General features: G+C 40.1%; 1 protein-coding gene across 1 annotated transcript in view; it reads right to left on the bottom strand.

Moving 5' to 3' along the window:
- Positions 1-16,196, bottom strand: part of KBTBD12 (kelch repeat and BTB (POZ) domain containing 12) — a 77,552-nt gene that overhangs the window by 26,637 nt on the left and 34,719 nt on the right. The window contains exon 5 of the mRNA XM_011971294.1: positions 5,425-5,622. Coding sequence (XP_011826684.1) covers positions 5,425-5,622 — 198 coding nt within the window. The remainder of the gene's footprint in view (positions 1-5,424; positions 5,623-16,196) is intronic.

Below are 16,196 nucleotides of genomic sequence, written 5' to 3'. Positions count from 1 at the left end.
GCAGTCTCTGCCTAGTTTTGGTATCAGAATTCCACTGGTTTCAAAGAATGAGTTTGGAATTGTTCCCTCTTGTATATTTTGTAAGAGTTTGTGAAGGATTGGTGTTATGAGTGTTGACCTTTTTGAAACACAATACTGGCTCCCTCATTCTGTGTTGGAGGTGGAGAACAAAGCCTCCTGGTGAGTCCCAGGACTCTGTCAAGAACTGCAAAGAGTCGGGGATTTTATAAGTAAGCTTGCTACAGTTTCATGGATGCTAATAGAAGACATCAGATTTCTGGGTCAGAGATGAAAGACAGTGTTACAGCAATAGTGGCAACTAGTATATCAGCATTTTTATGTCAGTTATTATGCCAGTTTTTTTACCTATTCTCACAGGACAATATGCAGAGTGCCAGCTGACACCTGTACAATCAATGGGTTGCATTACTGGAAAGAAATGCTGAGCTTAGGGAACCTGAATTTTTCATAATGATCAGTGAGCATGCCTGCTCTTTGCTATGGAGATACTATATCTTCTAAGGCTATATGCTATCAAAGATGCTTTAAGAAATAGTCCAGAACAAAAGCAGTCAGTACCTCTGCTCATAAGACATGCATAAACACTTGAGACCCATGGAAAATTATCTCAAAAGACTCACTTGTTCATATTTTTCTTAATACTCTTGTTATTCTTCTATTATATGCACTATATTTACATATTTTAAATTTAGGTTTTGTTTTATTAGTTACACATTTGCATGATTTAAAGATCCGCTTTACAAGTCTTATTCCTTAACAACAGTTGTTCCCTGACCTGCTCCCCATTCACTGCTTCTCTTTCCACTCCGGCTGATTCTGCTGACACTGACCATGGTCTCTATAAATAACACTTTTTATATTACTTCCGCCTCTTGCTTTGTCAGATGAAGGCATTAACTCTTGACTTCCACTGTGAAGAATGTGGACTTGGCTTCCTCTCACATTCCTACCCTATCTACCTATGGTCTGTTTCCACATTTTCCAGTACAGTTAAGGCATAGTTTTGGTCAGCTCAGTATCGAGTATTTTTGTTACGATATTGTTATAAATGCTATTCACAAATGGACTGTGTGGCATACTTTTCCTTTTCTGCACAACTTACTGTTTTGTCTCATTTTGTTTTTGCTGGTTTTCATTGCTCTTCTCCAAATGTTGGAATCTTGAAGGCATGTCTCACAGAGCCCTTTGACCAGCTCCATTCTATTCTGGCCACTCTTTCGGCCTGCTGTGCAGCTTCTTGAATCTCCCCTCAATATCCTCCACTGATTTCCTTTTCTGTCTATTATGTTTAATTCTGTTTTTGGGTTCCATGTCTATCTTTCTTGGTTTACATGTTCGTTTTTGGTGAAGCATGTCCTGATAAAAGGGCACACAGGAGAAAAAATTTTGGAGGCACTGGGTGTCTGAAAATGTACCCTCACACTTAATAGTTCAGCAGGCATAGAATCGTAGGTGGAAAGTAATTTTCTCCATAGAAATTTAGACAGCATTTGCTTTGTTTTCTTCTAGCTCGCAATGTCATCATTCAGAAGTCTGATTCTTGGCACTTGGTGTAAAACTATTGTTTTTTTCTCTTTAGGAACTTTTACGACCTTTTATTTTTTCCCCAGTGTTCTGTAATGTCACAATGATGTGCCTTAGTTTGGGTCCATTTTCATCCTTTGTCCTTGGCATTTGTATATCCTTTCAATCTGATGACTTCAGTTTGGGGAAAATTTTTTAATTTACTTCATGGATAATTTATTTCCCTCTGTTTTCTCTGTTTAGCCATTAACCAACTCCTGTTGGACCTCTTGGCTTCAATTTCTCTTTCTCTAATTTTCCATACAATTGCTTTTTGTTCTGCTTTGTGAGAAGTTTCCTCTACTATACTTTCCAAATTTTCCATTGGATTTAATTTCTGCTATATTTTCTAATCTCCAAGAAATGTTTTAAATATCCTTTTCCTGTTCTATTGATGCAATACTTTCTCTCATCTCTCTGAGGACAACTCTCCTGGCATAGCCTCTGTTTCCTCCAGTTTGCCTTCTATCTTTCATCTACGCACTTCCTCAAATGTTTGGTGATCCTTAGTTGTTTGTTCATCTTTTAAGAGTGGAATGCCATAAAATACTTTTTCTGTGAGATTCTCTACAGGGCAATCTGGTTTTGCCTTAGTTGGGGGCTGGTCAGACCCCCAAAGAAGAACCTCCCAATCTCTTGCCAAGAGGGTATGGCTGTGCATATTATGGGAGCCAGAGAAGGAAGGAGGCTGAGGACCTCATTATTCAATATATAACCTTCCACTCTATCTCTTTTTAAATTACTGGATGCCTGACCTTAACTCCTGTCCTCAACCTTAGCCTTTGTTTAGGGTGAAAAGTCTTTGTCTCACTATCAAGAGTAGGGCAGGATATTAGGAGTCTTCCTGCCTTTCAACTAATATTCATGTTTTCAGCACCATTTTCATTTCAATGTCCAGAGTTACCTTTTGTTGCCAACTTCTGAGATTATCTGGGGTTCCAGGTTACAAATCAGGGGTTTTGTTTGTTTTTTGTTTTTTCTGTTGCCAGTTAACGATTACAATTTCTCAGGTCTACTTAATTACTACTCATACATCACACATCTACTTTTTAGCTTCCAATTTGTTGTTGCTATTTTCCTGTCTCTTCTCTTTGTCTGTGTTTATTCCACTTACTATCATTTTAGTGGGGCCTGAAGATAAAATAGAGATGTTCAACCTACCTTTTAACCAAAAACAAATTACTATGTTTATTACATGTTTATCCATCTGTCTTTCCCACCAAATGTTGAAAATCTTGTTCTATTTTGTATAAAATCCCAGTGATAATTCATTCAGCGAATCCCAATCTACCATCTTAGAAACAAACAATTAAAATGGATTTTGAGAGCTCATATAGTAAGTCCCTTTGACTGAAAGTATTACCAGTCCATTAATTAATAGTACCAAGAAGAGAGGTTAGCTCATAGTATGAGTTTTTTGACATGTTTGAAAAACTGGAGAATATCAATTCTCTAATTCAATATTATACAAAGAAAGATAAAGAAGCAACACAAAACAGAATGTCTTCTAGATCCTTAGACGTGAATAACCGCCTATCCTTTTGGAGGCTAACCCTCGGATTCTCTGTCCTTTTCTTGTTAAGAGAAAGCCAAAGATCAGAAGATGGGAGGTGCTCATGTAAGCAAGCTGGAGGACAGCACTGCCACATGAGTGGGCACAGCACCAGGGCTCTCCCTCCTGGCTCCTCAGCTCCCTTCTTACATGCAGGGCTTCAGCAAGGGGCCCCTGTTAGGATTCCTTGCTGGGCCAGATTTCTTACTACTATGATAGATTACAATCTTTACCCAAGCATGGCATGTAATGTTTAATGTAAAAGAGAGTAAAACAATTTTTTAAAAACCTCTTTGAAAAATGTTTTGAAGAACAAATAGAGAAAGAAAAAGTAAAGTTTTTATTATGGCAACTTTCAATGTATTCCTGCCACCTCTTGCCATTAAAAACAATATTTGCTGGAATAGATTAAAACAAATTTCAGACAGTATATCATTTTCATCCACAAATTATTTTTTCTTTTTCTTTCTTTCTCTTTTTTTTTTTTCTAATGGAGTCTCGCTCTGTTGCCAGGCTGGAGTGTAGTGGCACGATCTTGGCTCACTGCAACCTCTGACTCCCTGGTTCAAGCAATTCTCCTGCCTCAGTCTCCTGAGTAGCTGGGATTACAGGCATGCACCACCACACCCAGCTAATTTTCGTATTTTTTTTTTTTTTAGTAGAGATGGGGTTTCACCATGCTGGCCAGGATGGTCTCGATCTCCTCACCTCGTGATCCTCCTCACCTCGTGATCCACCTGCTTCAACCTCCCAAAGTGCTGGGATTACAGGCGTGAGCCACTGTGCTCGGCCTTCACCCACAAATTCTTCAAAACAATCTCTATTATTCAGGCTTTTTCTTTATCTTTTATATAAAACTACAATGCAACTATTATTCCCAACAAAACTAATAATTCTACAATGTCATCTAATACCCTGGTCCACATTCAAATTTCCTAGATTATCTGTTTGAATCGCACCACTGCATTTGGTTCCTCTATCTCCTGAGTCTGTTTTAATTTGTAATAACTGATTTATTCTTTTTTTTAATTTTTCTGGAGTCTCGCTCTGTTGCCAGGCTGGAGTGCAGTGGCGCAATCTCCGCTCACTGCAAGCTCCGCATCCTGGGTTCATGCCGTTCTCCATTCTCCTGCCTCAGCCTCCCAGGTAGCTGGGACTACAGGTGCCCGCCACCACACCCGGCTAATTTTTGGGTATTTTTAGTAGAGACGGGGTTTCACCGTGTTAGCCAGGATGGTCTCAGTCTCCTGACCTCGTGATCCACCCGCCTCGGCCTCCCTAAGTGCCAGGATTACAGGCGTGAGCCACCGTGCCCAGCAACCATCTTATTCTTTAACATATCATGTGCTTAAAGAGTGAAGGCAGGCTTGCAAAAGGCTCTGCTTTGCTGCAGTATCAGCTTTACTTTAACCTGGCATTCTTCCAAAATTCTAAGTGCTCTTGAGGCACATGTTTCATAGGTATGTACTGGCCTTGTGCTTCTGTTAGTGAGAATGTAATTCAACAGTTAGTCATTTTTAATGTAACTGCCTTCTGCCTTATTTACTTGTGCCACTAATCAAACTTTGGAGGCATGTGCCTACTAGATTTATGCATAGTTTGGAATCTCATTGTTACATTAAAAAATTATGAATCCATACTGTAGAAGGCAGTGATGGTACAATTAGATATATGGAAAACAAGTTTAGTAATAAATACATGCATTAGGTATTATTTTAGAAATGCTTTCAAGCCATTTATTTCAAGTGGTAGTCATGGGGTAGGAATAAGAGAGTTTTCTGAGTCTTGATCAGATAAAACCCAACACTTCTGGTCACTACTCTACTTTCATCTACTTTTCCCATTTTAAAATCTCTCCTTTAGTCTCACCATAAGCATTAGGCTACCTCTCCCATTTCTCTTCTCTTCACACTCAGCTATTACATAGTGAGTGTCTGCTATGTGCTAGATGCTGTACAAACTGGATTCCCTTTTAATTCTCCTACCCAAGTACTAACCAGGCCCGACCCTGCTTAGTTTCCAAGATCAGGCGAGATCGGGTGTGTTCAGGATGGTATAGCTGTAAACTAGATTCCATTTAATTCTTACGACAGCCTATGGATGTGCCAGCTTCACTTTGTCCATGTGAAACCCAGGCCCAGAGATTTTGCACAGGGTCCCTGACTCTAAAAGCCATGCTTTTGCAGTGCTCACGTTGCTCTCACGAGTATTAGTGATGATTGGATCAGTTAAAGAAGGTCAAATCAACACCAAAGGAGGTAACAAAATGTTTAAAACTGGACCAATACCTGCTCCATGGAATCCCCCGCAGACGTAGAGTTTCCCATCCACTGCCCCTGCATTGGTGGAATTGGTGCGGAGTGAGAGGAGGGGACTTGGCATGGGAGGGCCCTCTCGCCAAAAGTCCCCATCTGGGTTGTAGATCTCCACCACGTCAAGGCATTTTCGAACCTGGCCCTTGTCTCGACCTACACAGCCAATGCCCCCTGCAGAGAATGATGTGGAGAAATGAGAGGATCAGGAACTGAAACTCAATTGTGGACAGCACCGCCCCCTGCAATGGTTTGTATCAAAGGTTTATGGGACTGTAACTTTACTCTTTCATGCCAGGTGCTACCTTGAAGACAACTTCTAAGCAGTAGTGATGTCTACTATGTACTCCATAGCCACATTTAATGTCATTTTTATTCATAGTGTTCCCCTTGTTTGTGATCATGCATGAGACTGAGTCCACCACTGGATTATATTCTACAATATCCCATGCTGGTTCACATCATGAGCATCTCCTTTATAATAAGAATTTCAGGGTTGACTGTAAAGGTAATCTGACTTTGACATCTGCCTTGCTGTTGATGGTTAGCAATGCTTTTGCTGATGGGGCTAGCTTGGAACGTGTTCTTCCCATCACTTGTCATTGCAAGCTGGTTTCTCCCTCTCTTCTTAAGTTGCATAATCTTTCCCAACTAGGGAAGGACTATTTTTTGGTAAATTTCAGGAAAGGCCCTAAACCCAAATGCCCCATACATCTTCCAGTTTTGGATGATATAGTTCATTCATCAGATAATTATTAAGTGCCTATTATATGTAAGGCAATGTGCTAAGTTATAACAAGGAGTTCTGAAAGATGCATAAAGCATATTTCTTGCTCTTAAGAAATTAATGGGATGGAAAGGGCCATGTTTGCAAATAAACAAAATAGAGGACATCAAGACAGGTGTCTTAAAAGAGATAAAAATGAGATTTAGAAGTCCAGGGACTGTAACAAGGAATATAAATAACACTTAGAGAATCATGACTTTAAGTACAACTCTCCATTGGAAAAGTAATTGCATACAAATTTCCTATCCACTGTTACAAGAAGCACATTTCTATGCACTGTTTTTGTTTTCCCCTCCCAAGTCCACAGTGAAAGGTCATCAAGGTCAGGGCCATATTTCCTGATCTGAAGGATGGCTCAGGAGACTGAGGTAAACCCCCCGGAAGGAGGGACATGCCTTATTTGCAGACACGCCTCTCATCAATGACCTCATTCTATCCAGACTCACAGCCTGGTCTGTGTGACTAATCAAAAAGCCTGTAAAGCACTGACCTCAGGTAAACCAGCTCTCCTTCACATAGAGAAGGTCCTGGAAGAGTCACTGCGCAAACTGCATATGTGGAGTGGTGACTGATACTGGAGTATATTGTTGACAGCGATCTCAAAACCAAAATTAAGAACTCTGCTTTGATCTCATGGCTTTTACTATATGTATCACTTACTGAGAAATTAATCTCATGTGTCTCCTGGCCCGTCTTATCTCAGTGTCACTTTACACCCTTTGCCCATCACTGCATCAGTCAGGTGTTATTTTCACCATCACCTGCTTTCCTATCTTGCTCACTGGCCTGTAGTTTTCCATATTGCATCCCCAGTACCTAGCCCAGTGCCTGACATGTTGTGTGTATGGAAATGAAGAATGAGAAGCTTAATTTTGCATATGCTTTCCCTGCCTGTCCAAGTGAGTGTGCTACTGGGAGCAAAGGCCACTATTCTGCATCTTTTATATTACAGGGCCTGCCACACAGTACTCAATGAATCCTAGAAGATTGATGGGAACAGCTTATTTTCACCATGGATGGGGCTTATGCCAGGCATAAAAGCTGATGGAAGAGCACTTTGAAGGAAAAGTCTTTTTTTCTCTTTGCTGATGTAAACTGGCCTGTTTCCTGTCTCAGTTTGAATCCAGGGACTGAGGCTATAAACTAACTCAGGAGGCTCTTAGTGGCCTTCTCTCTTATCCGACTGGATAAATAATTTAGCCCATTACAGTGCCAAGTCCGAGCTGCAGCGTTTCCAAGGAGGGGACACCCTGGCCTCGGTTAACAGCACAGCTCTGCTGTTCCTGGGCCCTCTTTCAATGTGGCACTGTGGTAGCGAGAGCTTTCTCAGCCTAACAAAAAGTGGAGTTTCCTATTTGTAGGGCAAGAAGGACTTAAAGAAGAGGATTTATCCATAGGAGTTGAACCGAGCAACCACCCATAAGGTAAGAATAAGATGATCTAGTTGTCTGTTTTTGTGAGATCCAGGAGAAATGTTACTAGGCTGGTTTGTATTACAACTCCTCCAGAAGACCAGCAAGTGGAAGCAAAGAGGTCAAATGCAAGTCAGTGGAGTTGGGTTAGGGCACACGGAGCAACCAGCATCCTGAATCCAGCTCACAAGTTTCACATAAAAGCCCATTAGAAGACTTCCGAAACATGATGCATATACACAATGGGTATTATTCTCTTGATTTTTGCAATAATTAGTGTGTCGTCACTTTTGTTGCTCTGTTACCAAGTGTACTTAATTATAATGTTCAGCCCTTACTCTACAAAACTAGCCGTTTCTATTTGGTGGGCAGGCAGTTCACATGCTCCACTCAAGGGGTGACATGAGCTTACAGGGTGCTCTGTCTTTGTTTCTGACCATTAATGCCTGAACACATTTCTGTCTTGCGTGGATGTAATTCCACCATCAAGTACACTCTATCAGCAGCAGACTTAATGAGCTTAAGCTGAAGGTGAATCCTGATTAGGTAGATAATCAAATGAGAGCATGATCTTTATTAATAAGTTAGCACCAGCACTAAAAGAGAAATCTTTTGATGAGAGGTGTCCTGGGGTAGGATCAGCACATCAGTAGAATTTCAATGAGATACTTCCATATCTTTAATTTATACGAACCTCTGAGCATGACTTTCCTTTATTCAAAAACAGACAGACGAATAGAAATTATCTTTGCAAATCATATCCAAATGGACCTAAATGCAAAATATATACCCTGGTTTTTATTTATATTTTTTGGTGTGTGTGAGGTGGAAAGGGGGAAATTATAGAAGAGGACAATGCCTCCCTCTCTTCTTCATCATTTCTATAAAGACTCCCTCCTTCTTGTGGGTGTGGCTATTTTAGATTCTTTCCCTTCTGGGGGAGTGTAGGAGTGAACCTCTCCTCCCACACAAAGCCTGGCAGGGAGCTGGCTGAGGCAGAGGGGAGTGGTACTCGCTGCCCAAGGTGCCCTTGAATGCAGCGATGCTGGCTCCCAATGCCCTCTGCCTACAGGGTCACCTCAAGGTGGCAGGCGTATTCTATTTTCCTCTGGGTTTGATCCAGAACAGGAAGGGGATTTTGTAATCCTTCGGATAAGCTCCCAAAGTTACCTGTCGTGCTAAACCAGACTCAGGGGAAAAATATACATATATTTATATTTACTATTGTCAGCACCCATATGCCCTGGAAAAAGTATGTGGACCTTGGAAACACACAGACCCTGGTCCCTATCTGTGTCACCATTTGCTAGCTAGACAAAGTTGGTCAATTTAATTTATCTCAGCCTTTTCTCATCAGTAAATTAAGGATAATGACAGCAATTCCATAACCTGTTGCAAAGATTAACTTATTAGGCAACCAGGTAAAGGCGGAGAAGGGTAAGGAAGAACTCACATTGGTTGTATACCTATTCACAAGTATTGCCACAGGAATTTTCTTTTAATATCTATTCTCACGCACGGTGTGTAAACAAAATGGCTAGCATGCAGGAAGCTCCCAAATGTTAATTCTCATCCTCTTTCATGTTCTAGGATGTTGCATGAGTAACCGGTGTTTATTAAAGTTGCTGAAATCCTACCTTTGATTACTCTCAATTTAATTATTTGCTATGTCTATAACTGATAGTTTACTGACTGTATGGTCAAATTGACCTTAATAGTTTCTTTTGGGGTTGGATAGAGAGATTCAGAAGGCCAAAGGGCTGAGGAATGGGCAGAGCCTTCCTCTCAGCCTTCAGGTGGAGGGAAAGCTCCCTGACATGACTTAGAGTAACTCATTTGGTCATAAACGTTTGAGAGAGGTAGGAGCTGTTGGTGGACATAACAATGGAAAAGGATTTTGCAATCCATAGGCTTCTAGGAGTTAAACTGGCCCATATATCTGAGTGGATGGGCTACTTTCTGACTCACATGTCAAACATGATCTATTCACTGCTAATATAATGCTTGTGACAATTTGTTTCATTCTCACACAAGTTGTCAGCTCTCTGATTTTTTTCCAAACCTCGTATCAGAATTCTAGCTTTGGTGCTAAAACCCTAGAAAACATGAACCTAGCTTCTTGCCACATTCTAAAGTCTGACACAGGAGACTCTTGTGTATTTTCAGAATGAAGCCCTTCAGTACAAGGCTGACAGCTGCTTACCTGCCTTCTACGGGATTCCGGTTGATACTGTGCAGTGCTCGTCAACAGGGTGCCTGGGCTCACAGAACGGGGCTGCTGGGCCCCCCGTACTGTGGTCATTCTCCATTCTCTCTATCTGCTGGCCTTCATGGCCCTTGACCAGCTTGTTCTTGTCAGGCCAGGAAAACACAATCATCTGTCTGCTTTTTGTCTGCTACCCCACACAAATGACTATGAAAATCAAATAAAAGAGCTTCAAGGGGAAGACCAAGTTCCATTTGTTACAGCTTGATTTTGCTTCTTTTTGGAGGGAAAAATCAAGTGTTGGGATTGTCTGATAACTTCCAAGTGGACATATAGATGGTTTAATAGAACGTTCTGGAGCTGGGCCCTGAGTGCCAAATAAGCTGCAATTACACAGTGTTGTCCCACCTGATCCTGAGTGATCCCTGGGCTTTTGTGTCAACACAGCACTGTGTCTTAGTGGATTTTCAGTCGGTCTGGGCCTTTCAAACCCTGGGCCCATCTTTTCCCTGTCTCTTCTCCATCCCATCACCAGTTTGTCCTGCAGGGGTCCCAGCAGGTCTAAAGCCTGGGCCTGTAAGGGGAAAAAGCACAGAGGGGAGAACCTGGACATGGTGGGTGGGAGTGAGCTTAGGGGATGGCCTGTAGATGCCACAACAGGCTAGAGGTGCCAGTTGCAGATGAATGTCACCACAGCCCTCCTCTCAGCAGTCACCGACTCTGCTGACTACCTCCTCAGTGCCTCCCATACCCATCCCCTCCTCTACAGATACCAAGTCTTGGTAACACAGATACCAAGTCTTGGTGACCCAGCTACTCCTAACTCCTCATATGTCAGGTCTGCCCTTTTCCCTCCTGCACCGCCCCTGCACCTGAGGCTCCAGAACACTCAACCATTCCCCAAATAAGGGAGGCTGTTTTTCTCTAGGCCTAGGCTTGGGCTGATCTCTCTGCCTAGAATGGCCTCTTCTCCTCCTCAACTTGGCAAACCCCTACTCCTCTTTCAAGGTTCAGCTCCACCTTCAACCTCTCACAAAGCCTATTATATCTCTACACAGAATTGGCCATTCCCTCTGTCCTGAACAGAAATCAAGGTTTCTATGAAAATACATTGCTCTGATTTATCTTCCTATATGCCTCCTTGTTAGATGAGACTGTAAGTCCCTTGAGGGTAGATGTCTAATCTGCTTTTCAGAACATGGCAAGTCCTAAATCCAAAGAGCTAAAAGTTGGCCGATTATAAAAGTCATCTTCCTAAGAATATAGGAATCTAATCTCAGATACAGAGAAAAATGACTGCTGTCTGTTATTGGGCTGATCTTTTCCCCCAGATTTGCCTGCCTAATACTAATACTTCCATGAAATGGTCCTGCAAAGAGCTATTAGTCAAACCTATTCTGCAGCTTAGAAGTGAAAGAGACACAAAATGTAAGTCCTTGAAGGCAAGGTCTACATCTTTATATTCCCTGAGGTGCCAAGCATAATATCTTCTAAAGGATGCTTGACAATATTTGTGAAATAAATATTAAAGACAGAAAGATCGTAATAAGTCTTTGGCATATTTATCTTGTGTCTAAGTGAAATGTTTTACAGAAAATGATAGTTTGTGCTCATTTCCATATTTAACCAAGAAATGGCAGAGGAAGGGAGTGATAAAAATATTGATCACATGTATGAATTAGGATAAAGGAAGAAAGATAGTACATTTTACTCCAAATGACAGTTTTTTGGTAATCGATACTTTCCTCTTTAAAGCACAAAAATTTTCCATTTCAACTCTTTATACTGTTTTAAAATATGTATTACGTTCTTCTCTGCCTTAGTGAACTGAAGATACCAAATATAGTGGAATATTTTCTTAAGGACTCAGGAGTAACAAAATGATCTGCTGTGTATAATATGCCATGGATATAGATGGTTCTACATATTAAGCTGCACAAAGACATGCCTAAGATTTGCTTTCTTAAACTAATCCTTGTTATTGGCATGGTTTTTTTTCTTTAACAATTTACCTCTTTTTCATAAAAGCAAAGCACAGATTGTGTAGTTGTACAACTCTTTGCCTGTGTAACATTAAGCTTTCCTGCAGACATACACTGGTAGATCAGAACCTGAGACAGCATTCTCCTAGGATATTTCTCATCCACCCGTAGTAACATGAGCACTGTCCTATGGGGCTTTCACACTGTAGAAGCTTCTAAATATTCTAATTTCAGAATCAAACACATTTTAAACTTGCAGTTAATTTAAGCAATCTAAAAGTATATTTTGGATACCCACTCATGTTTGTACTAGGTGTCACAGAATAACAAGTTTGAGGATTTTTTTTTTTTTTTTTTTTTTTTGTCCATAAGACACTCAGGGTCTGCTGGGAAATAAAGGACAAATATGAAAACATATATAATACAGGATTATAATTACACATGGATGGAATAAAGTGTAATTTCTAACTCACTGTCCCAATAATACATAGACTGCTAACTCTCTGTGAACTTGTGGGATATCAATGATAAAAATTACTATAGCTAAGTTGCAATTTGGGAGCCACAGGTAAACTGTTGTCTTTTAGAATACTTATTTCTGAGTTACTCATTGAGGGTGCCAGATAATAAAGGTTTAAAACCCCTCAGGTGCTTAACTGGAAATATATTTTATAGATACTTATAGCAAAAACATAATGAACCATTCACTCCAGCTCAGAGCTACTGAATCTCTAAATCCAAGTCTTTTTTCAGAACAAGGAGGCATGAGGAATATCCTGTCTGACTTCTTTGGCCATGGTAAAGCATTCCTTTCCTTGTTCATCATGAATGTATGAAATGTGTATCTAAGCCCAGAACACTCTTGCAATTAGAGCAGAACATAACTGACAGCCTATTTTGGCTTATCAGTGCCAGGACACTTCGACCAAGTAACTTTATCCAACTTCCTAGAATATTCAAGTACACAATGATGCTGTCTAGAGGAAGAGATATTGCCTTATTCAGCTGTATCTCTTCTAAAAGCCAGCCCAGGGCCTGGCTTGTGTAACACATGCTTAGCAAATATTTTGAGCATACAATACGTCCATTAATATGATATTACCTTTCCACTTTCCTCAGAACATCTGGGTTTTTCAAAATGCAATCCTGTGATTTTTTTCACACCAGAATTGCCTTTGTATTTCCTACAATTCAGATTCCTAGGTTTCATTTTAGACTTACTGACTCTGAATTTGCCAATAGTGAGGGCCAGGGATCTGCCATTTTGGTAGGCAACCTAGGTAACTTGAGACTTACACTTTTTAAAAATTGCTTAGAATTTTATCAAAAGAAAAGGGTAAAATCTTACCACAATGAAGCTTGATCCTCTCATTTCATAAACTAATTCACCATTAGAATGATCTTTGAAATGCATTTACTGTAATAATTTGAACCTTTTATGTAACTTTTCCCTTCATTACTCTTTAATGGCATTCAAGCTGAGAATCAGACTTGGACAGTGCTGTTATGTTTTCAGTAAACCAATGAGGCACAAAATGGTTTCCTGGAGAAAACATTGATAGTTTGGGACATTAGCTATGTGGGAAAACTCCATTAGCTGTCTCCCTAGAGAGGGAAATAAAAAGTCCCCATTTCAAAACATTCTCCATAAGACCTGTAAAACTCTGATAATTTCTGTGGCATTTCATATGATAGAAGAATAGGACAGGTTACAGAGATGTGAAAATGCAATTCAGTAAACAAATACTTACTGAGCATCTACAACATAAAGCCAGGTCCTGGGCTGGCTTTCAGAGGAGACACAGAGATGAGTAAAACAATGTCTCGTCCCTTAGACAGTCTGACTACAGAGTGACAAGGGCAGCGACTGGCAAAGCAGCATGCGGTTCATTCCGGCCAAAGGGTTACATAAACCACTACAAGGAGATGGGATTTTTGCCAGATTTTGAGGATGTTGAGTTAGGCCCTACATGCAAAGGGAACAGGGTAAACAAAGGCACAGGAGGAAAGCATGTTCAGGAAGTGACCCTGAGTCCCTGTGGCTGGCACTAGGCTTTGTGGAGTGGAGGAGTAGCAGGAGGAGCTGGGGCTGCAGGGGCAGGCTGGGGTCATGTGTGAAAGGTCTACTGCCTCCATAAATAGATTCTGGCCTCACTTTCTATATTTGATTTTGCCTGACCCATCAAGCTGAAGCAACTTTTGAATGCAATTTGACATTTTAAGAACACTTGATGGAAATCCAAAGCATATTCATGAATATACATTTTCATTTCAGAAGGAAGCATAATTTATTCAAAAGCATAACTAATAGTATGATACCTAAAATGCTTGCCAGTTTATCTTACATGCAAACTTCTTTTCAAAGAGAGAGCCCCGGTACCATATTTAAATCAGTATTTTATAACAGAAGCATTCACCAAGGACTCATAATGAGATTTCAATGAGGTTGAACCCAGAATGTTCTACCTTCCCCAAAATTTTACTAATAGGAGTCTGTATTTGATTCATTTTTCTACTTTATTATTCATAAAATGGATATAAAACCTTGAAAACAATGCGTTAATATTTTCTATAGCAATATGATATATTAACCTAAATTTTCAGGACTACCTCTTTAGGAAATTAGGATGTACTTTGGATTAAAGAAGCTTAACTAGCTCTTATAATAAGCTTTCATTGTACAAATGGCAAAAGATTTTTCTTTAGAACTAAGGCACCTTAAAGTGCATAGCCTTAAACGGCACCCTTCCCTTTGGTCTCCTCCTGCATGGCAGTGGTTCTGTCATTAAACAACAGACCACTCCTTTCTGTACTTCCTAACAAAAATAGTTACGTTCCTGAGAAGGGCCTCAGGAAAAAAAGTCAAAAGGAAAGCTGGCTGGTTTTAAATACCTGTGTTTCCACTTAGGGTATCATTGACTCATAAGGCTTATATAGACTAAATTATTTTAGACTTTCTAGGAAGTTATCCAACAGAAAAGCCAATTACAGTGTGGCAAAGCTGACAAAATGCACATGTAACCACATGAGCCATGGAGTCGCTTGAGCAATCTGGCCATATCTATTCCTTTATTTTTAAGTTAAGAAGGCAATTTATAGATTTCCAGGAAAAACTATCCAGTATATGACTAATATGCCCCTTGGCTAGTTCGCCATAATTCCAGAAGCTGTTTTCATCTAAATCCAAATTATTCATGGTATCTGTGACAACACGCTTTTTAAAGACAAACATTTACACAAGAAAAATTCAGCACAGGTTTTAGCTGAAGCCCATATTCTAAAATCTTTACAACTCAAAGCAAACCTCCAGGGTCAGTGCTAGCCACAATGCCCAGTAGTATAATGTTTTCATCTTTAATTCCTATTAGAAGAATACATTCTGGACAACATTTTCAAAGAGTTCCTTACATGAAAATGTGTACCTGGCTCCATACAGAAAAGCAGGCTGTGTGAATGTACAGTAAGTATGTTATCAGCACATATTTACAATGGGAGGAAACGAAGAAAGTAGAAAGACTCAGTCCTTTGACTCCCAATGCATGAGGACAGAACGACCTCATCTCAGTATGCCTCCTCATTTGGGCCTGGCAGGGCACTAACAATAAGATGACAAGCTGAGCATTATTAGGACACTAAAGCATAGTGGACTCCTTGCCACTTATTATAAGCAATAATGATTGTTATAACTACCATCTATTGAGCATTTTTCGTATGCCAAGCACAGTGTTCAGCATTTGACATAATACTCTCTTAAGCTTTGCAACAACTGCATGAGTTAATAATGTATTATTATCCTCCTTATTTTATGAATAAAGAAAACAGATTTAGCAAAATTCAGCAACTTGCTCAAAGTCACATGGTGCTATTAAGTTGCAGAGATAAGATTTGTCTGCAGAAGGACCTTTCCTTTCTATGACTTATTTCAGTTAGAGAAGATACCTGGGAAACCTTTGTACACATGAGATTTACTCAGAATATTTATAAAACACGTAATCAGGTAAAGGCAAGGGCCATTAACCAAATGATTCCGATTATCCCTCTTGCCTAAATCTTTCCCTGTGGTGGTTAGATGCTGCCTGTTACAGTAACTCCTCATTTAACAGGAAGTCAGACAATTGCCAGTGCCCAGAACACAAGTGAAAACCCTGAGCAATGTAAAACAAGTGTCTGAGTATTGGTGCTGTGATAAGAGACCTTGAATTTTATTCTGAAAAAACTGGAGACATTGTTATGGTCTAATGGCCTAACTGTATGTATAATCTACACCTATGTATGATTGCCTGCATATATAGTCTTGTATGTAAAATCTATTTATATGTATGATTGATGTATAATCTTGTATGTACAATCTGGTAACATAA

This window comes from Mandrillus leucophaeus, unplaced genomic scaffold (genome assembly GCF_000951045.1).
Source record: "Mandrillus leucophaeus isolate KB7577 unplaced genomic scaffold, Mleu.le_1.0 Scaffold121, whole genome shotgun sequence".
NCBI lineage: Eukaryota > Metazoa > Chordata > Mammalia > Primates > Cercopithecidae > Mandrillus > Mandrillus leucophaeus.
Note: the sequence above shows the minus strand (reverse complement) of the source record. Positions and strands in the feature narration are given on the sequence as shown.